A 27963-nucleotide genomic window follows, 5' to 3' on the forward strand; every position below is an offset into this window, starting at 1 on the left:
TCTGGTTTAAAATTTATTAAGTCATTCAAAATTTATGAGAGGAAACAAGATTTGTAATGTATTGGATGGAAAAATATGTGAATGTGGGTAGCACAATATGCCCCCTCCATAGGAATTGTTAAAGGCACAATAAAAACTCTTCACAGATTAAGGTAAAAGCACAATTTTTTTATGATTGATGGTTTACAACTAAGATGAAATTTTTTAAAACTTAATTTCTGCACTTCATTAAAAGAGAAACTCCAAAAAGGTTGATTGGTTGTGGTGGGGTAATCACCCTTTTCTTTACTAAAGTCTTAAAAATTCCAGTTTTTAACATACCTTCAATTCGAGTTTCCACTATGAGCTGAGTTTCTTCGCCCATGGTACCATCCTGGAAAATGGCACTCATGTTGAATTCGTATTTCATTTTTGGCACAAGGTTACGCACAGTATAGGTTTCCAGCTGTCCTGGAATTTTCACTTCCTGTAATGGGGCATTACTGGACTGAACAAAACCATTCTCACGGTAGCTCTTGGTTCCCATATACTTCAACTGAAAATGACAAATAAGGAATGCAAAATGCATGTAAAACAAGAACATTTATTTCCTAATTAAGTATCCCAACTACAGGTATTAGCATTGGGCACATCATAAAGTGCCCCACTCATAAAAAATTTCTTGGCACAGCTTTAAACAGAGAAACTTGTGTTGGGAAATTAAAGTTAAGAGAATGAAGGAATAAAGGGATATAACTCCTCTAAATGATGATGTGAAATGCTAAAAATTCAAATAGTATAAGTTCTCTTCAATACAAATGTGCATGGCAAATCTTGTTTAAATAAAATATTCCTTAGTATCGTTTTCATTGTAAGTATATTTATACTGTGGAATCCAACAGCAGACAGGCAGTCATAACTTTCTGAAATGATAATGAGGAATGCTAGAAATTAAATTCATTAAAAAAAATCTCATCAGGATAAAAGCAGCCTGCCAAATCTGGATGAAATCTAATAATCCTTGTAAAGTAATGATGCTGAAAACAAAGTCAGAAGGACAGGCAATCAGGGGCCATAACTCCTCTAAATGACAACATTAAATGCTGGAAATGTCCTATACTAAATTGTGTTGGAAACCATCAAACCTTAGTAACGTTATATGTTGCCGAAGCCAATTCAGGAAGATGCAGATGGTGTAACTTCTGTAAATGATGTCACAGAATGCTAAAAATGAAACTGTTCAAGAGGTTACATCAATATAAACCTGATACTTACAGCACACATTGTTATGGTTGTGCTCTGCAAACCAATGTCAAGATGATGGCAATTAGTGGATACATTTCCTGTAAATAAGGTCATGCAATGATGTAAATCCAATTTATTCAAGTTCTCACCAATAACAAGTTGCACGCTCAATTTCAATGAAATCCCAAAAACCTTGGAAAAATTATGTTGCAAACCCAAGTAAAGAAAATAGGCATTTGGAGACATAAATCTTATGAATATTGTCAGATAAAACTGGAAATTGGTTGAAATAATACAAACCTTGATGTTATGCCACTGAAAGCAAAGTCAGTAGGATGGGCCTGTAAATGATATTGTGGAATGAGGAAATCAAACTCATTCAAGGTTTGATCAATAAAGAAATGCATGTCAATTTTTTGTCCAAGTCCAAACATCCTTGAGAAAGTTAAGCTGCATGAAATGAAAGTTACAGGATATGCAATCTGGGGCTATAACTCCTCTAAATGATAACAGATAAAGCTTGAAATCAAAGTCTTTCAAGGTCTCATCAATATAAAGGTGTATACATGCTTAAAATCAAATGTTCCAGGTAGAGTTAACACACACAAAGGAAAGTGTTGATGGCTAGCTCACCAACTGTGATTAAAAATGGAATTCACCAACTTCAATAATAGGGGCCCTAATTAAAGAAACAGCCAAAACCAAAACCAATTCTTTTTAAAAACTGGTACACTTCACCATCTACAAGTCTTCTATGTGCTCAAAGAAACTCCCATCTTTATTTATATAATCTTTATTTATATAGGGAAAACTGCAAAACTGTACTGACTGGTTGCTTGAAGAAAAAAAAAATGTATAAATTTCTATCAAAAAATCATGTATTGCATCATACAACATGAATTATGAGAATAGCCAAAACAAAACATCTTGTTCATCATATAAAAAAAATAATAATAGAGTCATCCATCTTATAAAGTAAAATGGGCAAAAAGGAAATGGGATCAATGTGAGCATATTTTAAAAATGAAAATGTAAATTTCTTTCTTGATTTTTTTGGCAACCTATGTGGATGTCATCCTGTGTATAATGATTTTAGCTCTATTACAACAAAAAAGTCATGTGGTTTGAAAGACTGGTCCCAGATAATACATCGAAGAACCAGTTTTTGTGCTTTTACTTGTGAATAAGTTGACTGCAGAAAATATTCTAGAAAGTAGAATACAAACAGCAAAAATCTTGTGAAATCCAATATTTTGAACCTGTCTTGATCATGGCAGCCTTAAAACATTAACCCCTGGAGGTTTTTGTCATTTTCGCCTGAAATTCTAGTAGGAAACACATTTTGAAAGCTATATCTGAATGCATCCAAAAACACCAAATCCCAGGTCTTTCTATAACATACTATGTAGTTGTGTTAGAAACATCGTTTTTCATTGGCTATTTGGCTTGTGCATGAACATAAGGGTAAAGGTTGGAGTTCTTTTATTTATTTTTTGCTAAACCGACCCTTTATTTTTGTATCGAGACCAATCTTTATTCCAAATGTCCATTTTATCATATTTTTTGCAAAGGTTCATCTGTCTGTTTACAGTTCATGCCCGTTTGCCTTACATCTGAGACCAAATAGTCTAAAATCCAGACACAAAATCGGATTCCGACCACGGGCTAATTTTGGATGGAAAAAGTCGATTCCAAAAATTGAGGTTTTTCCCTCTGTATTTTGTAATGCAACTAGAAATTCCAAATTATCTGGTATCAATGTAGAGCTACATCTGTCTACCTTTCTATAATACCACCCACTTTAGTGTATCATGCATAACCATGATGCTACAGAGCTTGGAAGTAGTCTACTACCTCCTACCACGTTAACTTGTTGCTAGGGGTTAATGTGTTAACAAGGATTTTTTAATTTTTTTGCAAATCGTCAAGGAATGGCTAAATTTGTAATTTATGTGCAATGTTGATGCACAAGTGATTAAATACGCAAGGAATATTCAAATTTGGTGACATCATCAAAATGCACCCATTAACACATTAACCCCTGGAGGTTTTTGTCGTTTTCGCCTGAAACTCGAGTAGGAAACACATTTTGAAAGCTATTTCTGAATGCATCCCAAAACACCAAATCCCAGGTGATCTTTCAGTCACATACTACCTAGTTGTGTTAGAAACATCGTTTTTCATTGGCTATTTAGCTTGCGCATGAGCATAAGGGTAAAGGTTGGATTATTTCTCTTTTTTTTTTTGCTTAACGGACCCATTATTTTTGTATTGAGACCACTCTTTACTCCAAATGCCCATCTTATCCTACTTTTTGCAAAGGTTCATCTGTCTGTTTGCAGTTCATACAAGTCTGCCTTAGATCTGAGACCAAAAAGTCTAAAATCCGGACACAAAATCGGATTCCGACCACAGGCCAATTTTGGGTAGAAAAAATCGGGCCCAAAAAATGAGTTTTTTCCCTCTGTATTTTGTAGTGCAACTAGAAATTCCAGATTTTTTGGTATTAGTGTAGAGCTACATCTGTCTACCTTTCTATAATACCATCCACTTTAGTGTATCATGCATAACCATGATGCTACAGAGCTCGGCAGTAGGCTACTACCTCCTACCACGTTAACTCGTCACCAGGGGTTAATGTGTTAAATCAGCACTTCCAACAGTTAGCATCTTAAAAAATACTTATTTTCCAATATACAATTGGTGCCAAACAAGCAGCATAGATTAATATCTGCCTAGATCTGCCAGCATAGATTTAGATCTGCCAGCATAAATTTAGAGCTGTCTAGATCTGCCAGCAGATTTAGATCTGCCTAGATCTGCCAGCATATATTTAGATCTGCCTAGATCTGCCAGCATAGATTTAGATCTGCCTAGATCTGCCAGCATAGACTTAGATCTGCCAACATAGATTTAGATCTGCCTTTAGATAATGTGCCAGAAGTCTGTGTTGTACTTACATTTGCAATAACTGATTTGGTTGAGCAATGGACACTCAAGTTAAATGACCAAATAAATTAATAAATTCTATTGACTGATTTCAACCGAACACTGATATGCACATGCCTTTCTTAACATTGTAGTCTGTTTTGACAAGACAAAATGCAGAAAATTTGTTTGATTGCTGGTTGCTAAAAAAAAGTGCTGGATGTTCAATCATGAAATGGTATACAATTTTCAGCAATTCTGTAATGTATGATTTCTGTATGAAGACCTTGATTTGCTGGCATATTGTGTGATAGAAATTCCAGGTCAATGCTGTTTTCAGTTTGGTATGAATAGGTAAATATTGTAAAGAATGGTAAAATTGCTTTGTTCAGAAAGGGAATGTAAAAATACAAGTCAGCTTTTTTAAAATAAAATAATGTAATAAAGATCGTCACTATTGTTTTGTGCTATTTACTTCTATACCAATTTCTTTGTGCCAGTTTTTGTAACCTAGAAATGTAAAAATGAAACCACTTTCTGAAACTAGTATAAATCTCATTTCAACCAAATATTTGACTATAACTGCTGTATCAAACTTAAGTTTTTTCTGTAGTGTATGGTTAACTCCTCCATTCCCCCTTTTCTCCATCCAAACACTAAATACTTTTTTTTACACGTAAATAAATTAAATCTAATTCTAATACATGAAATAACAAGTCTGAAGCAATTTATCATTCTGTATGGTAGGTCAAGGCCAAAAGGATTGATAACTGATTTTGTCTGCCATAATTACATGATGAGATTGCACTGCTACTATCATTGCTGACACTAAAGACAGAATAGGGAATTACCTTATTTACTCGTATAAAAAACCCACCCAAATGTAAACAGTGTAGACCTGAATCGGCCAAAACAAAATGCACTGGCACAATGGAATCTATGCTGTTCACCTCAGTGAAATTTGAAGGACTTCATGTGCTGGTGCACTATGCAAAAGCAGATCAGTGTCTATGCAGGTCATAGTTGTGCTTGTATTATACACAGGTAAATAAGATACTGATTACTTTCCAGGCACTGTCATAGCTAGATGATTGTGGGTCTTAAATTCTGGCAACCAATCCCCAAATCCACAGTACCACAAGGACATATAACCAGCATGGAGTGCAATTTTCTAAAGGTGCTATCAGAAATATTGATTTTCTTTTTTTTCTTCTTCAGATTACGAAGGAACATAACTCAACCCCATGGGATAATGATGACTAAGAAAAGCAAGTAATTTGTCATCACTATGCCTTCATCCTTAATTCATTTGGCAACATGTACAAAAGAACTGGATGAAATTAACAGTACTTGTGCGTGTAAATTTTATTTACAGGTTATACAGAAAGCTTGAATAACTTGCTGAATGACTTTTGCATTCAAGCGCTTCTTAAAGAAACATAATTTTTTTATGACCTCAAAGGCTGTGTATTATAAAACTATTTTTTGCTGCATATTGCTGGATTTATATTTATTTTTGAGGAAATTTCTAACAAAGAATGGACTTAATTAACCATCTGAGTTTGGCAGACTGCCTGCACATGGTACTCTGCTGCAGGTTGGGGAATTAAGATATGCCAGATGTGCCATCTTGCATGTAATGAAAGGTGACAGATGTGGCAACTTTTTTGCTCTGGGATGTGTCCCCATGATGTTGGTTCCAGGGGATGTGTCCCCATGATGTTGGTTCCAGGACAGTAGGCCTAGGGCTTTTTAAAGAAAAAACACAGTTCATATAAACAATTAGACTTTATATTTTAAAGATTTTCACACCTTTTTGCCTTACTTTGCTTCTCGACTTTACTGAATACCTAAATCTACTTGTAACTGTACAGCCAATGCTTATATACACAGTCACACTGTCACTGAATTTTTTTAAAACACAAAACCTTATCACATAACCTTAGTGTTTACACCATTCTGCCACTGCTGCCAGCAGAAACATCATATACATTATCTTGTTCCTTCTACAGCTAAAATGTTTCATTGTAATATTATTCTTAAGATAAGAAAAGCTTCACAACATTCTTATTTTCACCTATCAAGATGACAAAAGTATACCTTAGCTGAAATTTTATAAAAGCATTATCAAACATAATGCAAAAAAAAATTCTGAAAGGGCAAACAAATGTTGCCATCTAGGTTTCTGAGATTTGAAAATGTTTTAAAATATTTTTTAATAAGGATTTTAGCATATTCATACAAAGTTTTGTGATTATATCACTGGATACATATGCACATAATGCACTGGCAGATCAAGGTTTATAGTGTTTGTTCTACTGACATTTTGAAATGAAAAAGATGCATTATTTGATATAGAGTACATCTGCAACAATAGTTTTCCATCTTGTTTTTGAATTTTCTTTTATAATCATCAGTGAGAAAAATATTCACAATTTAAGTTTGCTTCAATATAGAATAGGAAAAATTACCCCCCCCCCCTTCTACCACCAACTGCCCAATCAGATATTGCGTGCAGAAGCAATAACATCCTATAAATTCAGAGCTTGGGCTTTACAATTGATTTTATCTGTATTGCTCCATTCTGATGTATGAAAGCTTAAAAACACCTGCAATCCAACCCACTCCCTTGACATCAGACAGTTTAGGACCATGAACCATTTTGCTCAATAACTTTTGTTGATGTTGGTCATGGTCTTTTGGTACTTACCAAATAGTTGTTTACATTCTTTTTCCGAGGTGCATCCCAGGAGAGCACCAGCTGACGTGAACTTTTGCCAGAGGCCTGGAAATTCTGAACCATCTCTGGTCGCTCTGACAACAAAAGAATAAAAGTTTTTATATATGCAAACCTAACAAATTACTTGAATGCAATACATCAGTACTGATCGAGATCCTACAAATATTAACTGCTTTATAAAACTGAAACTTCCTCTGCTCAGTATCATTGACTCACCTTCTCCATTTTCTTCTTCCAATACTTTTCTTACACATAAATAAACCAAATCTAATTCAGTCAAGTTTAGGAAATGAAGAGTCTCACGTGTGAAAATCTATTATTTTAATCCATTCAATGAAACATACCCATTCTTCACTTGCTAGAAGCAAATTTTCATTTAAAAAAATGCTCAAACACTTAAAGTAGCAGAAGTTTTATGGCAATGCAGCTGTTCTACCAGTATAACTAGTGTTGTGTACATGGATACAAACAGTATAACTAGTGTTGTGTGCATGGATACAAACAGTATAACTAGTGTTGTGTGCATGGATACAAACAGTATAACTAGTGTTGTGTGCATGGATACAAACAGTATAACTAGTGTTGTGTACATGGATACAAACAAAAAATTGTTCCAAATCAGACAGATAAATGAACTAAATTTTCCATAACTAGTTTCATGGATGGCAAGGATTATTAATATGAAAACAACCATAAGTGGTTTAATGATAATTACCTTGCAAGCAAATATTACAAAAGTTCAAGCAAAGTTAAACTGACAAGAAGGCCATTTTTGAACATTTGAATTGACGGGAAAGGTGAGAGAAATAACCAAAAAATAGGAATCTGTAAGAAACTGTATACAGTGAACATTTCAAGTATATTTTAGTCACAACCTCTATCACTTTCAAGTTGGCTTCATTTTTTTTCCTGGTGTTATTTTATTTTTTGGGAATGTATTGTGATCTCCATTTCTTAAATGTCACAGCCAAAGGAATATTTACTCTTAACAATTTAGAAATCGATTCCTTGAAATTTTCGTCATCATTTGTTACATCCAACAGTAATAATTTTACTGCAATTTCATTAGTACCCAGTACTTCTATTTTAATTCTGGCTACTAATGCCATAGACTGGGCAAAAACATGAAGAGGAGGACAAAGTGGTCCACTAGAAAGAAAAACCCAGAAGTGAGGTGACTAAATTCTACCCAAAATAAAGTAGCTCCCAGAGCTGTAGTGAACATTTTGATATGTACAGGGTCATTTTATATATTGTCTTTAACTGAAGTTTATCAAACATTTTTAACAACAACAGTATGCATTAAACAAACCATAAGAGCTATGCACTGAACAATTCTGATTCTGGTCTCATTAAGAGAATGGGAAAGATGTGTTTTATAATATTCTCATGACAAGCTTGCAGTCTATTATACTTTTTCTGCTGCTGTTTATACTTGCTAAAAAGTCAAGTCCAAATTGCAATAAACAAATATCCTGATCCGCTGTACTATAATGTGTATGCAGATTAGGGTCTATGTTGTTTGTTCTACTTAGTACTTCAAAAAACTGAACAGAACCTTCTGCTGGTGTATTATGCGATGGCAGATCTGGGTCTGTGTACTTTGCAGTTGGACTCGTATATACAGTACTGTTCCCAAACATTCTATATTTTATATTTAAAGTTTTTATTTTCCACCAATTCCAAAATTGTTGCCAAAATGTTAAAAAACCACTGCATGCATACTTGTATCATTTTAGTTAATAAAAAAACACTTTTCAATTTTCATTTGTGAAAAATAGATAGAACAGTTGCAGCCATAATGAGCACCCTTGTTAAGAGCCTGCTTTAACAATCTATTGTCTGTTTGAACTTGTAATGTCCTGCTGTTGTTGTTGTTGTTGTTGTTGTAGGGTTTAACACCAATTTTCAGCACAATATAGGCTATATATGACAGCCAATATTAATGGTGGAGGAAGAACCCAGGAAAACCCCGGAAAGAACCACTGACCCATGAGAGTCCTGCTGTTAAAATCTGTTGTCTATTTGAACTTGTAATAGTCTGCTGTTAGAATCTGCTGTCTATTTGAACGTGCAATGGCCTGCTGTTAGAATCTGTTATCTATTTGAACTTGCAATGGCCTGCTGTTAGAATCTGTTGTCTATTTGAACTTGCAATGGCCTGCTGTTAGAATTTGTTGTCTATTTGAACTTGCAATGGCCTGCTGTTAGAATTTGTTGTCTATTTGAACTTGCAATGGCCTGCTGTTAGAATCTGTTATCTATTTGAACTTGCAATGGCCTGCTGTTAGAATTTGTTGTCTATTTGAACTTGCAATGGCCTGCTGTTAGAATTTGTTGTCTATTTGAACTTGCAATGGCCTGCTGTTAGAATTTGTTGTCTATTTGAACTTGCAATGGCCTGCTGTTAGAATTTGTTGTCTATTTGAACTTGCAATGGCCTGCTGTTAGAATCTGTTGTCTATTTGAACTTGCAATGGCCTGCTGTTAGAATTTGTTATCTATTTGAACTTGCAATGGCCTGCTGTTAGAATTTGTTGTCTATTTGTATTTGTAATAGCCTGCTGTTAGAATCTAATATCTGAACTTGCAATGGCCTGCTGTTAGAATTTCTTGTCTATTTTAATTTGTAATAGCTTGCTGTTCGAATTTGTTGTCTATTTTAACTTTTCTGCCATTTTGTCTTCCCTAAACATCTTAGTTTTAAAGAATGAAAATTGTTAATTTTTGTAAACTATTCCAAATTCTTTACAGTCTGTTTCAAGTCTTGGTAAAAACACAGGCAGTTTGCTGGCTATGCTCAAGATATTACCTCTAGGCATGAAGTCAGTGACTATAGACTGGGAAATATTGCTCCAGCGTCCGTTAACAGATTTGGCCTGTACACGGACAGCATAAGATGTCTTTACATCTAGGTTTGTGATCTGTGTGACAGTAGTAGGTCCATCTGTGTCAATTGTTTTCCAGAGACTCATGTCTGCCACAACGAGGTTGTTATAATAGACACGGTATGACTCGATGTCACTGTCTGGCGGTGGTTCATCCCATGTTACTTGGATTGTTGTTGGAGAGGTTCGCTGAACTTTCACATTATCCGGTGTTGGTGGTTCTGAAAGGAGAAAATGCTCTAAATTATAAAATGACTTACATCATGACTACCATAAATGGTACCATATACACTCACTTATCAGTTGAGTCAAACTTCAAACAAAAATGACCCTGATCTACTATAGCATGCAGATTAGGGTCTTTAGTTTGTCCTTCTGATTTCTCTGAACAGTTGCACTGAACCAGATTTGCCAAAGCATTATGTGATGGCAGATCTGGGTCTGTGCAGTCTGCAAGTGGACTCATCTTATAAGCAAGTATATAAGGTACATTATACAAAAGGCATATCAAGATATTTTTTGGAAACCATTTTTCTTCTTTCGGTCTTGATGAAGCCCTGCAGACTCTAAAACTGAAAGCTAACTTTTTCATCTCAAATGCAAACCATCCATGGAGATTAGTTCTTGTTTGTGGCTTATGACTTAATTTACTGCTAACTAGTTCCTGAGCTATGCTGGTTACAAGGATCATCCCATTTGAATAAATGCAGTTAACTTACAGGGTCATAAATGAATCCAAAATGGAGCTGATGAGACAAAACCTAGAAAAGATCATCTCCAAGTCTATGCAAAAATGTACACATCAAATTGCATTGAATAGTTCATGAGCCAAGATGGTTACATGAACCTGCTGTAGCAGGTATTTCTAACTGATAGGAAAATGAAAACAACTTCGTCAAAATTGGACTCAACAAAATGAAACCTTAAAAATGCTACATCTATCTATAACTGGCAATTTCATGTGCCAAACAACATCCAATTATGTCAAGAGATTATAAAGTAATGGAGATGAAACCATAGTTAGACACTGTTAGAAGCTTCAGTTATACTAATATGGGAATAATAAGACTGGAATGGAAGTGCATCTGCTTAGTTACAAGTCTTTATCACTGACAAATACAGTACCATTATCTGGCATACAATATCACTGACAAATATTGTACCATTATTTGGCATACCATATCACTGACAAATACAGTACCATTATTTGGCATACAATATCACTGACAAATATTGTACCATTATTTGTCATACCATGTCACTGACAAATATTGCACCATTATTTGGCATACCATATCACTGACAAATATTGTACCATTATTTGGCATACCAGATTCAATATTTAGAATAAAGTTTCATCAGCACTAGCAACTGATAAAACTATCAAGGCCTGAGAGTGTGATACACATGAACTTTTGTTGCAAAGAACCACATTTAATAAAATGGCAGAAAGAAAATTGATTCTTAATTAAACTGATTTAGTAGGTTATAAATAAATTTCGAACAAATCAGCAAAAAAATACTATGTAGTAAATCATTTCTTGTGCATATATATATATATATATATATATATATATATATATATATATATATATATATATATATATATATATATATATACATATATAAGAGAGAGAATAATGAAACTGTATTAGAAAAGTAGATGTTCTTCAGGTATATACTTCTGAAGGTTTTAGGCAAATCTCATTTTAGTTTTCTCCATGTTTTCCAATTCTTTCTTCTGTAATGATTTTGTTTACAGAAAGATAATGACATATTCAGTTATTCTAATGTGATGCAGTTAACCATTTTTCAGTATAAAAATAAGTGACAGCTTAGTAATGTTTATTGCAGGTGAGAAGAAAGAAAATAATTGTCCAGAATCGTAGCACAAGAAATTATTCATATTGTAAGAAATTAAAATTCCAGGCATCCACAATGGTATTTGCCTTAAAACCCAGTGAATTCTTTAAATGGATTTTTCTTCATATAGAAATCGATTTGAAAACAGGCAGGATTTATTGGTGGTCACACTTCTGAAGACATATTTTTGTTTCAATTTGTACAATTCCCAGAGACCTGCAAAACTTTCAATTGTAAAAATGTTCTGATTTACAGTAAATAGTGTTAGTAGAAGGCAGAAAAACGAGACAAGCTTGATTATAATAGCTTTCTTTTCCTTTACCATCACAAGCAACAAGCATTTTAATGTTAGACGAAAATGTTACAATTCAATATAGATAAATAATGAGAATAATACTGTTTGCCATAGAGGTTTAAATAATACCAATAACATAATATTCACCCAAAGCAAATCCAACTGCAAAAAAAGTGAACCCAGATCTGCCAGCAAACAGTGAGTTAGCAGAACAGGGTATATGCCCTTTTCAAAAAAAATATCTGGAGTAGTACCCAGTATGAAGTGTAAACCTCAGTCTGCAGGCACCTTATCGAATAGCAAATCTGACCCCTACATCATAAACCGTATTCAGCATTTCTAGTAATAATTCTTATTCCTAATCTTGCCCAGCATGTTCAAATGCAGCCTTTTGACTGGTTAGAATATTTTTAATAAGGTTTTGAATTGTGTAAAATTTAAGGTTGTGCTTTTACAATTAAAAATGCATTATACATGTAAACAATTATATTAATTAATGCTAACTGTTACACTCAATTATCAAAGCATATTAAAACAAAATCAAAAGGCATATTATGTTAGTTGCAATTCAAGCCACACACAAAAAATGGTTATGAAAAAATGCAAGTTAGACTGAGAATAGAAAAACAAATTCCTGTGAATAAAAACAATACTGATGTCAACAATAATCTACGACTACTCTGAAATATTCCTGGGAAATATATATAGCTAAATATATTTTGTTGCGGTGTATATAATTTGTACCTTCATTTTTCTATCATATAAACTTGCAGGAAAAGTAGAAATCTAGATCGTCAAAGAAACGGTTCTTCATTAAAACATTTACTTTTGGAACATAAAGGAAACAACAAGAATCAATAGATTCTATATGACTTGAATAATAAATCAATAAACCGTATCGTTTTCAGTCCAGTGCAAGTAAAGGTCTATTTCTCCTATTATTGACTGCATGGAAAGGTGAAAATACAAATATCCAATCCATGCAATTCTATCCAAGCCAGACAAATTGAATTAAAAAAAAGTCCATTTAAGGTTTGGATTTGTAACTAGGATGAGGTCTGTAAAGCTGATGGCTGGAAAATCAGTGAGGTTGAAATGTATGAACAGCTTGAGTGAGAGGCAAGTATTGAAAGCAACTGAAGGATAAGGTTTCAGGTTTTGGGTTTGCGGTTTGGGAATTGGGTTCCATGCTGCGGTTTGGGAATTAGGTTTCATGTTGAGGTTTAGGAAAGAGGTTCTACAGGTTCCATGCTGAAGGGATAGAGTCTGGGTATGTCTGCATAAGGCATTCCATTTTGGGAATTAGATTTCATGCTAATGTTTGAGAATTCAGTTCCTTGCTAAAAGGATCAAGATCTGGAAACTTCTGGTGTATTGGTACAATTTTAGGTATTAGTTTTGTTGTGGAGGTTGATGATTGGGAGCGTCTGGTTGCAGGGGTTGAGGTTTTGGTACAAGTTCCATGATGAGGTAATGAGAATCTCTGTTTGGGGAGTTGAAATCTGGAAATTGGGTTCTGTATTTTAGGGATGAGGTCTGAAAATTTCATGTTGCGATTGAAGAATTAGGTTTCACGCTGAGAGCTTAGGCATTTGGAAGTTAGGTTTTATAATTAGAGGTTCAGGTATTAGAACTAGAGTAGAGGGTTTTAGAACTAGAGGTAGAGGGTTTTTGAGGTTAAAAGTACAGTGGATTTTACTGACATACTGTGGATATATTGGAAGAGAAGGTTATGGGGTTTCCATTTTCTTTACAGATGATTCATCTACAATGAGACTGTCTAACCACAAATTCAATGAATGCCTCATGGAGATGAGATCTGATACTCTGGGAAGCGGTGGGAATTAATGTGACCGAGGGTGATACTCTATGAAGTGGTGGAAATTAATGGGATTTAGGGTCAAAATAAAAGGGGACTGAGGAGTGGGAATGAATTGAGCTGAAAGTGGGAATGAGTAAGATCCTGAAGGGATGGGATGCTTGTGGAATGATGACAATATGTATTGGAGTTAACTGTTAAAGTATGTGGCCAAAAGTAAGTTTCCATTTTAAAATAATGGATAGCTTTTTACAGTGACATTTAAAAAAATGTGCAGCTGAAATTCAAATATATTTTTTTTCATTTCTTATCTTTTTAAAAAATATCTCAGACTAAACAAAGATTTCTTGAAATGTATAATTGGTTATCTGCATGAAATACTGAAATACAGATTTTACATTTTCAGTGGTAAAATTGCTAAAGGCTTTCGTTATGAAGAATATTTTATCATTACTAACATGGGCTCAAAATTAGGCAATGCAAATATTTTTCCATGATAATTATGTATTTGAGCTGGGTTTCTGTTAAGCAATAAACATACATAAATAATCAATCCATCTGCATTTTAATTAACTGGTAAAGCTAGGCTCAGTAAGTTCACACCACATTTTTTATAATTATGAGAAAAACAAAGATGACAGATTGCATCAATGTTAGATTGCATTAAATGTTCTGACTGCACAGCATGCACTATAATTTGTTCTTCATCTTATCTACAACTAGGATGACCCTACGACTCTGAACTGGCTGCTATTTCTGTGCTAGAATCCATGAAAATATTGATACATTCTATTCATTTATAGAACGCACTTTTTCTAACTACGGATATGACCTCTTATAGCAGTAATTATACTGAAAACTACTTAAATTTAAGATCTGTACAAATTATTTCTAAACTGGAATTATGGTTTTCTATAAAAATTGAGAAAGGACATTCCATCTGTAATAGCTCATCTATCACATACTACTGTCAGAATCTTTACATGTGCAAATTAATTTTAAAAATCAATTTATTTAAACTAGGGTCAAGATTAAGCCACTTCTGTACAGTAGTTGAAAAATTTGAAATATGATTTAATCAAACCTAGTAAGTTAAAGTAATTTTCACAGCTTTTAAAAAGTGAAATTTGAATAGAAATCTGTAGTTTGTTTCTTTGGGTACTTTCTTGCTAACTGTGAACTTATTTATGGCCACACAGTCCAATAACTAAAGATCTAAACATTAATTCTGAATGAAATACACCACCAGAACCACACCAGTCACCATGGAAACCATTGGGTAAATGGCATCTACAGACTAAAAGTCAAATATGGATGCTTGTTTTGTTTACAATTAAACCAATACCTAGTGAGACTTTATCAAAAAGCTTTCTTTCAAACACATTATCAACAAAGAACACATCAACAAAGATTAAATTACTATAAATCTAGACTCTAATAGTTTTAGTCAATGACTTTATCTGAATAACGGGACAAATAGAGCAGATAATTAGAGGATAAAGTTGCTGATATTTTAGGTAAAAATTAATTACCACATATACCCATAAAGAAGCCTAACAAATGATTATCATTAATGAAGGGGGGAGGAGGAGGCAATCCTGTCAACTGGACTGGATAGATTAGAATTCTATCTCTTTCCCTTACTGAGACTTGTTCTTTTTTTTACATTTTCAGTATAATCTTTCTATTATTTGTCTGCTTACCTTAATGTATCACCACATTTTCAGCAAAATATTTATATCACTTACGATCTATATGTGTTGTTGTTGTTATTGCTGTTGTTGTTGTTATTGCTGTTGTAGGATTCTATGCCATTTTTCAGCACAAGATAGGCTATATATGGTGGCCAGTATAAATGGTGGTGGAAGAACCTGGGAAAACCCCAGAAAGAACCACCAACCCACAAGAAGCTACTGGCAAGCTTTCTCACATACCCACATTGGCCAACCCCGAGACTCAAACCCACACAGACAGGTGAGATGGCAGTGATCTGTAATGGTGAGTGCTTTAAACCACTCGGGGCCCCCCATCTATATGTGCTTTTAAGTCCTGCTGCAAACAACAAAGACCCTGATCTGCATTCACATTCTATGCTGGCAGATCAGTCCATAACGTTGGATATCTTAAGTACAAAGACCAAGATCTGATGGCACATTATGTGACAGCAGATCTAGGTCCATGCAGTTTGCAGCTGAACTTGTCTTACAAGCAAATATATATGGTAGTATATAGTGCAGATATGTATTTTTGAAGAAGAAAATTACTTCCTAACATTTTTGGTTTAATCAGATATGGGGGGGGGGGCGCATAATCAGTGATACAATTGATTAATTCTTTTACTTAGAAGATATGACTAAATTATATGTATATACTCGCTTGTAAGTCAATTCAAATGCAAATAACAAAGATCCCAATCTGCTGAGGAATAATACAACTGCAGACCAGGGTTTATGTTATTTATTCTACTGATTACTCCTGACACACTCCATATACCCAGATCTACCAACATTTTATGCGATGGCAGATCTGAGTCTGTGCAGTTTACAAATGGATTCTTCTCATAAGCGTGTATACAAGGTAAAGGTGTGATACCACAATTTCGTGGCCAGATCTGGAGGTGTGACTTCTAATGGTACATTTACAGTACAACCAATAAATGACAATTAGGGAAGAATAAATTAGGCATAATTGGCACCTACATAGGTAAGATTTTGCTGTTTTAGTGTTCATTTTGTCTGGCTTCTCCATTTGGTATCAAGCTCTACAATTATATACCTCTTATCTATAGGAGTCCAGATTTTTTCTATAGAATAAATGAGATTTTTATCTATACTATCATACATGTCAGATATATATACTATATTCCATTATTTCTCCCATTATTGAAAGAAACTCAAATTTACCTCAACTCTTGTAACATAATTTTGGACTTGAATTTACCATGTTTGAAAATGAGTGACACCTCAGTGAATAAAAAACACGTTTCATAGCAAGCATCGAGTGCCAAAAATGCAACAACCCCGTTTCTTTTCTTGTAATTATTGTAATTTCTTTGAAATGCTAAAAAAAGAAAAACAGGTTCACTACCCAGTTTTAGTCTGTAGATGCCTTGTATTTTTTTCCTTTTTTTTAACTAGGACAATGGATAAAATGGGTTATAACAATGTTAAACAGAGCTAAACAACAAGGAAATGAGGAAATGAACAGTGTACCTCCAGATTCAAGTTGTGTATCTTCCCCTGAAAGTGGGAAATAAAAAAAAACTGAGTGTGTTAGTTTCTACATTTGGGATGGGAAAGGTCTTCTTTAGGTGACAAAATCAGAATTATCTTTTGGTCTGAAAGAACATGCAACAGACTGACTTTTTGCCATGTTTTGATTTTATTTAACATAATACACTCATTTTAATTTTGGTCCAACTGAAAACAATATGGACTATGATCTGGTGTGGCATAAAATGCTGGCAGATAAGGGCCTATATAGTTTGCAGTTGGGCTTATCTTATAACCAAGTATATACTGTAATCAAGTAAAACATCAACAATTAAGTCAGTCCAGGGTGTGGTTGATGGAAACACGAGCACAGAGACACCAAAGTAGTTGCCAAGTCATACTTCAACCATGATTGACTAAAAAGTTTTTTTTTTTTAAAGATGTCCATATTGGTACATGTCCAATATATATAAATTTTAACAATTTTGTTTGGCTTCCCCATTTTTTCAGTCATAAGGGTATTGGAAGCTTTAGTTTGTCTTGTTCATAGGATTATCCATCATTCATGCAGCACAAGTGTTGGTACATTATGATATTGCCAAAACTAAAATGATTAAAAGTTCCTACTGAGAACTGTTTTTGCAATAGAGAAAATTTGTTAAGAATTTTGATCACTCGTAATTTTACAAATCTGGTTGTTTTATAGGCTTCAGCTTTTAATCAAAGAAAAATAATAGCTTTAAATTCTTATTTAAGAACCTCAGATTAGCCATAAATCAGTCTGTCACTGAAGGAATGAATATGTATCATCCTGACATCTCAACTCATTAAATGCAGCAACATATTCCTGAAACAAATGACTGAACTGTGGACATTAATACAAATAAGGATGGGATTGTCAGAAGTAGTCTATGAAAACCATGCTCTGCTAATGTCAGTTGCTACTGTTCTATTGTTGAAACAATGTTCTCACATGCAATAGTCATATAGTCCTGCAACAATTTTTTCTCATGCAATTGGTCATAATTTTATAGCCTGAAACAATGTTCTCTCATGCGATTGGTCCGAACAATCAGATCAGTTGTTGAGGAAAAAAGTTTGTCAAAGTAATGCTAATTTATTTCATTTCTTTACGACAAGAAAAATAATTTCAAAAATTTCATCCAATCAAGTTAGAGTTTGCTATTTAAATGCTCTCAATCACTAGATACTTTTAGCAACTATAATGGCTTGTACACTAATGATTATCATTTTGGGTGTACAAAATACCGATTATATTTTCAGTAAATTTCTATGTGCAGATATTTGGAAAAATTAATTATGATAAGAATAATACATTAACATGTTATGGATTTATGGTTTGTGAAAAATTAAAGGGTATGAAAAACTGCAGATATTTCGTAATCTGTTTGGGAACCCATCCCAATGGCTAATAACTAAAAAAAACATGAACTCTCATGGCAAGTGGTTTTCTCACTGGAGGGTATGTTTTTCTATATAAATGATTTGTTTATGCATTGAATATCTAGTCTCTCAAAAATAGTTGTCTTCCATAGCAGTAGTCATTCAGGAGAAGTAGTATATATAAATTCAGTTGAATATTGTACTCCTTCAGGTGCACAAAGCAAATAAACATCTTTATTCAGCATCCATCAGGATGCATAACTTTGGTTCAGGTCACACTTATCCTGTAGGACAGGTCTGCATCGTGTTATGCTTCAGAAACAATTCACTTTAAAAGATATACAAATTTTCTCCCAGAACTTTTTATGTGACTTCAAAGAAAAAAAGGCATGATAGCTCTGCCATAAATTTTCTCAAGTATGGATATTTTGAATAGAAAACAATATCTATTGCCAAACTCATTCAATATGATCAATGCTTTTGAGTTAATTAAATTATTCCAATGATTTACTGACACAGATTATTATCTCATCTCAACATGCAGCTGTTAGTGACATACAAGGATACTGGAACATGTTTTAACAACCAATCAGGTAGATCATTTTTGCATGACAAAAAATTAGTAAATGTAATCACTATTGGCTCACACTAAACTTCTCAGCATGCACTGAATGCATTAATTTTAAATGCAATTTAGTTTCATAGCATTTGCCATCAGACAGACATACGTTTCCCAAATGTTCTGTACTGTAAGCGGCTACTCCAAGGCCCAGGCCCCTTGGCTGTGTATGCCTTGATTTGGAAAATATAGTCGGTGTTCGTCTGAAGATCAGTAAGGTCATACTGAACATCAGTTATATTTATTTCCTCCACGTTGATTTGGTCAGAGAGAGTATAGAAATGTATCTGGTACATCACAATCTTGCCATTGCGCAGTTTTGGAGCTGGAAGATCCCAGCTTAATCTTACACTTGTCTCAGTCAACCCCACAGATGAGAAATTCTGAGGGGCACCTTGGGGGGCTGGAAAAGGGCAGGTAATTCATAAATACAAACAAAACTTTATAAATAAAAGAAGCAGTGAAACATTTTGAGAACACTTAACAGACAAAATCAACAAACAAATGGGAAAAGTGCAACAACAAATTTTTGAAATACTTTTTAAAATTACTGTTCTGCCTGCCATGAATATTAACAATAATTTCAATATTTTTATCAATGGAACCTTGACCTTTGAGATAAACTCAATAAGTATAATGCCAATAATGGTATGATGAAGGGACAACGGGGAAAAATTAACAGATAAAGGACCACTTTACATCATTATGTCTCTGATCTTGATGGTAGACAAGACAAAGATAATCACTGAAGGTGATTTGGTAAATTACTATGTATGTAATAGATTAAAAGCATTGACCAGTCACATTAATGATGATCTTGCATTGACCAATCATATTTATGATGATCCTGCATTGACCAATCATATTTATGATGATCCTGCATTGATCAATCATATTTATGATGATCTTACATTGACCAATCATATTTATGATATTTAACTACTTAATCATTAAAGGCAATCAATTTACACAAAAATCTGCGCTCCTAATAGTGGCATAACATCAATTTTCTGTGCAAAGAGCAAGAAGGAATGTCAATTTTTGAGATACCATTCACACAAAAATTTGATGCCAGATGTACATACAGTTCAAAGAGATGACACAAGACTTTGTAAATAATATATTGCATACATTTTTGTACAAGCTCACTGTCTCTTGTAATTTCAGACAAAATGGACAAAGATTCTGACAGAGCCCTATTTTCAGAAAGAAGGGCTGAATATTTTGACAAGTATAAACATTCCATTAAGTTCTATATTAATTCATCCCAAAAGATTTGTCTCTGGTTATATCAAGAATATAACTGTTGTGCTTATCTTGAATCAATCTGATTAAAATCAGATCTTCACTGTCCTATGTGAAGATCTGAAAGTGATTGAATAGGGGTTACATTCTCATGACCTATGTTATTACTATAATCACTAATTTTATCAGCCAGTTAGATGAAATCTTGTATCTTTGCATTAGGGAGATCAAGGAGTATGGCTTAAGAGCATATGCCGAATGATCTGATTCACTTTCAGATTTCTGAAAGCTGCATTTCCATTTGCTAATTCAAAGGTCACCAGAACACGACCCCTCAGCGGTGGCTGTCAGACCTTCATGTTTAATAGTGGAGTTCTGAATCAGACTGATGTTAAATATAATGGTGACTAATCTTATTAGTCCTGTTTATCAAGCAGAAATATCTTCATGGAACACATAAAAATAATGCAAAATAAACCTAAATTAAAAAAACAGTAGGATTGATGGGCAAGGGCAACACACAAAATACTCCTGGCAGGCAATGCATGTATGCATAATGTTTAAGGCATAGTAAGCTCCTTAACTGTAAAGATAAAAGTATATTTAAAAAAAGTGGAAGATAAACAATTCTAAATTAAAAAAATAAAACAACATGAAAAGACGAAAGGAAAATATTTATAAAATTCTTTAAAAGATATGAAATGAAAGATACATTTTAAAAAAGTGTAAATTCTTAAAATATAGGGTCAGTTTTGTTATATAAAATGCATAAAGACTTGCATTATATGCTAAAAATGAGGTGATTTTTATTACATAAGAAATAGTTTATATTTCCTTTCTGAACCACAGATAATCCATCTTTAAGCTGCTAAAAAGAATAAAGCTCATGCATGATAAAAGAGAACAAAATGCAATAATATATAAGCCTGAGCATAAATAACAATGTATGGTAAATTCTGCTTATATTTAGAAATGTTATAAATAAACAACAGAATATATACCAACAGTATGTGCAAGTAATTTATTCAACTTACTTTCTAAAAAGCCATTAGCATAAAAAATGTCTGAAATATATGGCAAATAAATACAATAAAATGTGTGAATAATCATAAATAATTATAAATGACTTGAAAAAAGGATTATAAATCATAATTTGAAGGAATAAAAAAACTACGCATTATTTATTAACTAAAGAAAGTCCATATGTATCCATGCAGATATTTGCTGTTGCTCTATCATGATTTACCTAGATATAATGTGTAATAACTAAATCAGTGTAAACAGGATTGAACCAGATCTGACATCCCATAATGCCCTGGCAGATCAATGTCTATGCTATTAAATATCTAACATATGTAGAATTATTGGCACAGAATTTGATCTGCTTACACATTATGTGATGGCAGAACAAATAATTTCTGAATAATTTCCAATACATAATATCCCAGTGACCTCTGTCTTTTTCCAGGCAGTAACAATAACTCTTTGTTGCAACATAAGCATTACAACAGGAAATCACATGTACTGTTTTCCTGCTGGTTCTATTAAATCTAAGCTTTAAACCAGGGAGATTATTATCAATGGCTGTTCTCATAATGTTGCTTAAATGTAATACCAAGAAAATTTATTTTGGCAGCCATTTTGATGTGCTTTGTATAAAGGGCTCTTTGGCCACATCTGATGATTTAGTTCATCTTAAAATTGCCTGCAAATGCATGAGAAAGAAGATCAAATATTTCTAAGCAAATCCGTGACTGCTGACAATACTCTCTTACAAAAATACCCATTAACTATTCTTCCGCTTTATCATTATAACTGATTTTGTTTTTTAACTACCAAAGAGTTCAAATAGTTGGAGGTCATTCAAGGTCTAACAGTCTCCATATAGAAGAATTCTACTATCACAGTTATCTTGGATCAAAATCATATAAATCTTTATAATACTTCCAATCAATTCAAATGAACAGTGATCTACCTTCATACATTTCTAGCTAAAAAAGCCCCTAACATGGTGTGCAGGCATGTGAATTATATCTCTGCTCAGAGTATGTGGTGATCAGTTTATCAAACTTTTCAGCAAACTCAGGTAGAACTTTAAAATAACTCAAAGCGCTGCAGGACCAAATTGTTTGGTTTAGTTTTAGCATTGCTAGAGTTTTTTAGATCAAAGGCAAAAGCAGTATCCCTACCCCTTTCCCCTTTCCCCTAAGTCATTCTCTGTCCTGAATAACCTACGACTTTAAAAAGGTTCTTGTTCCTCCAGATCTCCATTTCATGAACTTGTAACATTCTGAACAGGAAACAATAACCAACTACTTCAATTTTTGTATTGACCTTACCAGAAAATTATTGGGACTGGAATTTACAGGTAGGTACTAAGTTTGAACACTTTGCAACAGATGACTTTATTCCAGGATTGGGTGAATCGTGTAAAGAAGGATAGTCAAATGTAATTCATGTTAAAGTTTGAAAAGTTTGTTTCCATATAAATTTGCTGCTTGAAGAATGAGAATCTGATTGAATTTCTGGATACTTACGTCCATCTGGTGTCTCTATCGTGGTGACAGCTCGTTCACCATAGTCAACTTGATTTCTGGCCAATACCCTAAATTCATAGGTTGCACCACGATCTGGATAGAGAGGAAATGGTATTTTATTTGTTATATATATATATATATATATATATATATATATATATATATATATATATATATATATATATATATATATATATATATATATATATATATATAAAGACAGAGAGAGGGAGAGAGGGGGAGAGAGAGAGAGAGAGAGAGAGAGAGAGAGAGGGAGAGAGAGAGAAAATTTATAGCCATTGGAACTTGATCCCAGATGTGTGTGGTTTTATGTGTACATCTAAGTATAAACTCATGAAGGATAATCTCTTCCTAGTAAAGCCTCCACTGCAATGACCAATTATTGGGTTCAAAATTCTTTACCACAGAATTAAAAATGTTAAAACAGACAATGTTATCAAAGCCTGATGAATTGGGTGATTCATCCTATACCATATATATACATATAGCATGCATACCCTATTGTGAAAGTACCAAACTATGACCTGCTGTCACATCATGTGCTGCTGACAATCAGGGTCTATGCCAAAATTCTTTAAAATCATAACACTGACTAGCAATGGCTGGTCCTGATCGGCTGGTATGTGATGTGAAAGCATGTCAGGATCTGTGCTGTTTGCAGTTGGTTTTAAAACTGTATGTTGTGATACTTGGTACAGTAGTTACATGCAAACACCATATCAACATCTGTCCTGTAGAGGCTGCACAAAGCTGAAAACTGAAATATGACACTGCTACTATCATTCTAAATATAGAACTTGATCTGCACTTTGTCAGATGTTTATCATCAGCTCCAAATAGATATGATAAATAAACTGAGCAAAACATAGTAAGGGACAATAAAAACAAACCAAAGCCCCATCAGAAAATCACCTCTCCTGGCTCCCCTAAAATGTCAGTTGAGACAATTAAGGAATACAGTAGTATGGTTCATAATTTTGGTTAATTACAGTACTTTGTACCATACAATACTTGTAAAGTTTAGCAACCAACTATCATATACTAGTATCTGGTGGGTCTTTTCTATCTCTGATACAATAACTGTCTTTTGTAACACCAAATTTTGGTAGAGATGTCATAAAACCCAGATTCATGGTTAAACAATGACCCAGCTTGGCACAAGTTCCAATTATTTGGCATAGTTCATAACTAACATAACATTTTAACATATACTTAATACTTGATTAATCTTAAGCAAAAAATAATTTTGTGAATATTAACTGCAAAAATCACTGCCCTTTAATGATTAAGAGGAAGTGACAGTGTGAACTAGGTTTGTGCTTAAAACAAGGCTCTGTTAACTTTTTAAAAAAAGTTCTGAATTGTAAAAAAAAATAGCTTTGATAACCAGAACTTAAAATGATAAACTATAAACCTATCATTCTACAGCAATCAGATCAACATTTTACATTTTTACATATTTTGCAGGGATTGGGTGAGGGGGGGTGAAAGTGGCAGCCATATTATCATCCAATGACTACAATCTGCCAAACAACAGACTGCTTCTCTATCTGTAGATAAGAGAATATTCTCCAAATATTCTAGATACAACCACTTCAATCATACATTAAACCAGTCAACCAAATCAACCTGAACTACAAGTTAATAAAATAGCTGTAAAATTGGTCTACATCTGGAAAATAGCCAAATTTACTGAAGTAAGTGAAAAAAAAGAAAGACATAAAGTTTGATAAGAGGGAGCCTGGTGTACAGGCTTAGCAATAATGGAAGCCACCCTCCAGTGCCAGTGTTGACTGAGTATAGGCATTATAGAATCTCAGGAGTCTGAATAACAAGACCAATACTGACCTCATCATCATCATCTTAATCAGAAAAAGAATAATCATCATTATCAGAAAATGAAGATGAAGATGATACAACAAAACAAGACATGTTCACATGACACAGATGCCCAAGCCAATGTGATTCAAATGAAGGGAAGTATACCTATTGAAAAAGTTACCATAACTGATTAGCATTTGCAGAAAAAATTTAAAATCAAAACTAACCTAAATAATCTTAACATAAAGGAACACATCAAATTTGCTTTCAATACCTTCTTATATGGTTGCTGAAAACAAAAGAAACAGAAAGGAAAAAAAGGGCTATTACATCATAAAACTTCCATAACAAATAAGTTAAAGTTGAACTTGATATGGTCTTCCTTATGTAAAGAACATACAAAATTTGATTACGATCCATTAAGTCCTTTAAAAATTATTGAGTTGAAATTATACTGAAGAGTACACTTCTAAGCCAATAAGGCTCATACCACAGTACAATTTTGCTTGAAAAATAATCAAAATTTATCTTCACCTACAACTTTTAATATAAAAGGTCCTATAAAATTTTGATTTCAATCAAGTAAGTTCTTAAAAAGTTACTTAGAGGAGACAAAACTGAATCAGGAAAAGTTCCAAGTGAAACAAGGGCCGTTAGCTTTCATGGAAAAATGTGAAAATCAAACATGACCTTTGTCTTCTTAATGTAAAGCAAAATGCCAAATTCAATTTTAATTTACCAACTCTGTCCAAAGTTATCAAGGATAAAAAGATTGATGGGCAAAGTTTCAATTCAAATAAGGGCAACAACTCTAAAATTTTGCTGGAAAATGGTGAAAAGTGAACTGAACTTAGGTCTTTTGAAAGTAAAACCTCATAATAAAATTTGGTTGAACCACAGAGTCCTCCAAAATTTATTAAGCAGACAGAAAATTTGCAGGATATGGGCAATACTACAGACGTTATGTACTTGCTTATAAGATGAGTCCAACAGCAAATTGCACAGAACCAGATCTGCCATCATATAATGCACTAGCAGAGCTGGGTCTGTGCAGTTTGTGAGAAGTCATTAGCAGAACAAACAAGACAAACCTGAATCTGTAGGCACTTTACAGTATGGCAGATCAGGATCTATGTCATTTGCAGTTGGAATTGACTTATAAGCAAGTATATACTGTACCCCTTTTTATAAATTGTGAATAAAGAGTCAGATTTCAGATGAAATTGTATATATTGGGGAAATGAAAAGGTACCTATTTTAGAGTTAACTGGCATTAATAGGGTTGGCACATATTTAAGAAAAAAACCTAATTGTTATTGACAGGAATATCAACAGTGGCAAATGCTGCTGCATAAATATTACAAGACAAATGTTTATGGATGCATCAGTTTCATTTCATACTGACTGTTTGACATTACTCACTCTACGTTGGAAAGGATTTTATCATTTTATGGCAGACTACCTGTCTAATAAAGCTCCTACCCATGTATGCACAAGTGAATGGTAAATGTTACTGGTGTGCATGCTGGCAGACAGGTATACATTTCACCAATACTGATGCCAATCTGCCCTGATAATCTTGTTTCTTGGTCGGTGATTTTATGTACTGCTATTGCTGACCCTCATCTAAATGGATGACTGCTCTTTACAGCCCTTTTCAGGTGCACGTACCGTATAAATTCACTTATAAGAAGAGTCAAACTGCAAACAACTAAGATCCTGGTGTGCTGTAGTACAATGTGCCTGCAGATCAAGGTCTATGTTGCTTGTTCTACTGATTACTCACAACCATCTGCACAGACCCAGATCTGCTAGAGCATTATGTGATGGCAGATCTGGGTCAGTCCAGTTTGCATTTGTTCTTGACTTATAACTGAGTACATACCGTAAGTAAGAACTGAGAGTACATGTCATATGATAAGTAAGAACTGAGATTACCTAGCAATGTTGCAATATAGGACTGCTGGTTGGCCTGCAGAATAATTTGTCTGTAAAGCTCGCCAATTCGGCCCCAGTACAATTTGTATCCCTCAAGGCTTCCATGTATCTCCTCAGGCCTGTGCCATGACACCTGAACTTGTGGAGGTTCAGCCTGAATCAGCTCTGCCTGAAGGTTTCTTGGAGCAGTCGGAACTGAAATTACATCAGGTGCAGTGTAACAAGGTCTATTTTGAATTTTCTAACTGTTTGTTCTTTACTTCTGATTTAAGCATGTAAAGTACACTCTGATTGCCATTGCTTAACATAATGACCTATCCAGGTCTATGATGTACACATCTGGGTACAAATTATACACAGAATCAAATATATTCTTTTTTTTCTTTCTTTCTTTCTTTCTGAAAAACATGTATATCCCTCCAGGAAGAGTTCAAAAGGCCATCATAATATTAAAATGCAAGTTTAAACCCTACAACCATGTTTAGTACAAAAATGTTTGCATGAAGAAAGGCCCTGTATAAAACAATGAATGATACATGATGATAAGAACTTCCTTTTGAAATAAATGTCTGCATATGGATTGCAATAATTAATGTAATTCACTCACATTTAATTCATGAAGAGAAGTCGGAGAACAACCATCTTCTATAATAATGACAATAATGATTTATATAATAATAACAATAATGAGAACAGTAATTAATGTGGAAAATAAAACGTAATTCTGAATACTGTATAGTTTATTCTCTAAATAATTGCTGAAAAAGCTGCCCCCAAAGCTGAGCACATTTTGGATTAAAATCCCATCTTACAGTCTGAAAGCTTCCCTGTACCAAAGCTCTTGAATATAGAAATGAAAAGAGGAAAATACCTAAATATTTTAAAAAATATAACCAAAGGTGTCATACTTCTTGACCTAATGGCCCCATCCTGAGACAAAAAGCAAGACAGAACAAGAGGACAACACAGTCTAAAAATGCTGAGTTTGGGATCATATAATAATACTAGGGTAATCAAAACTCAAACCATAAGATATTGTACACTGTGACACCTGAAGGTCATTCAAGTTTGCTGGGCCGGCTAGTAAGCGGCAAACCGAATTCCAACTTTTCGATAGGGAATTCACTCTGACCCTACACCCCACCATAAATGTCCAAATATAAAAAATGGGGTGGCAAGGGTCAGAGGAAACTCAGACTAGGGTATAACCAAGGAAAAGGATTGGTACTGGAAGATATGTATATTTCTAATTACAGGTAAATTGGTAAAGGGGTCATGGAAATATAATTGATGAAAACAACTTTACTTAAATGTATATTTATTTTAAATCTTGAATCACATCCAGGGACATGATTCCTACTGACTGATGAGGTGTATGTAATGATATTATATGATAGATATGAAGTGAA

General features: G+C 33.8%; 1 protein-coding gene across 11 annotated transcripts in view; it reads right to left on the minus strand.

Annotated features, from left to right (window-relative positions):
- Nucleotides 1-27963, minus strand: part of LOC149807303 (receptor-type tyrosine-protein phosphatase delta-like) — a 434670-nt gene that overhangs the window by 44094 nt on the left and 362613 nt on the right. For 8 of the 11 annotated variants that reach the window (XM_089965081.1, XM_089965090.1, XM_089965151.1 and 5 more), the window contains 6 exons: nucleotides 26555-26749; nucleotides 22775-22867; nucleotides 19102-19395; nucleotides 9705-10001; nucleotides 6863-6966; nucleotides 322-535 (listed from right to left, as the gene is read on the minus strand). In XM_089965081.1, coding sequence (XP_089821207.1) covers nucleotides 322-535; nucleotides 6863-6966; nucleotides 9705-10001; nucleotides 19102-19395; nucleotides 22775-22867; nucleotides 26555-26749 — 1197 coding nt within the window. Of the gene's footprint in view, nucleotides 1-321; nucleotides 536-6862; nucleotides 6967-9704; nucleotides 10002-16969; nucleotides 16997-19101; nucleotides 19396-21271; nucleotides 21302-22774; nucleotides 22868-26554; nucleotides 26750-27963 lie in introns of all 11 variants that reach the window. The other 3 variants (XM_089965112.1, XM_089965104.1, XM_089965126.1) reach the window with 3 other exon arrangements.

The sequence above is a fragment of the Sinohyriopsis cumingii genome, chromosome 1 (genome assembly GCF_028554795.1).
Source record: "Sinohyriopsis cumingii isolate HCF-2022 chromosome 1, ASM2855479v2, whole genome shotgun sequence".
NCBI lineage: Eukaryota > Metazoa > Mollusca > Bivalvia > Unionida > Unionidae > Sinohyriopsis > Sinohyriopsis cumingii.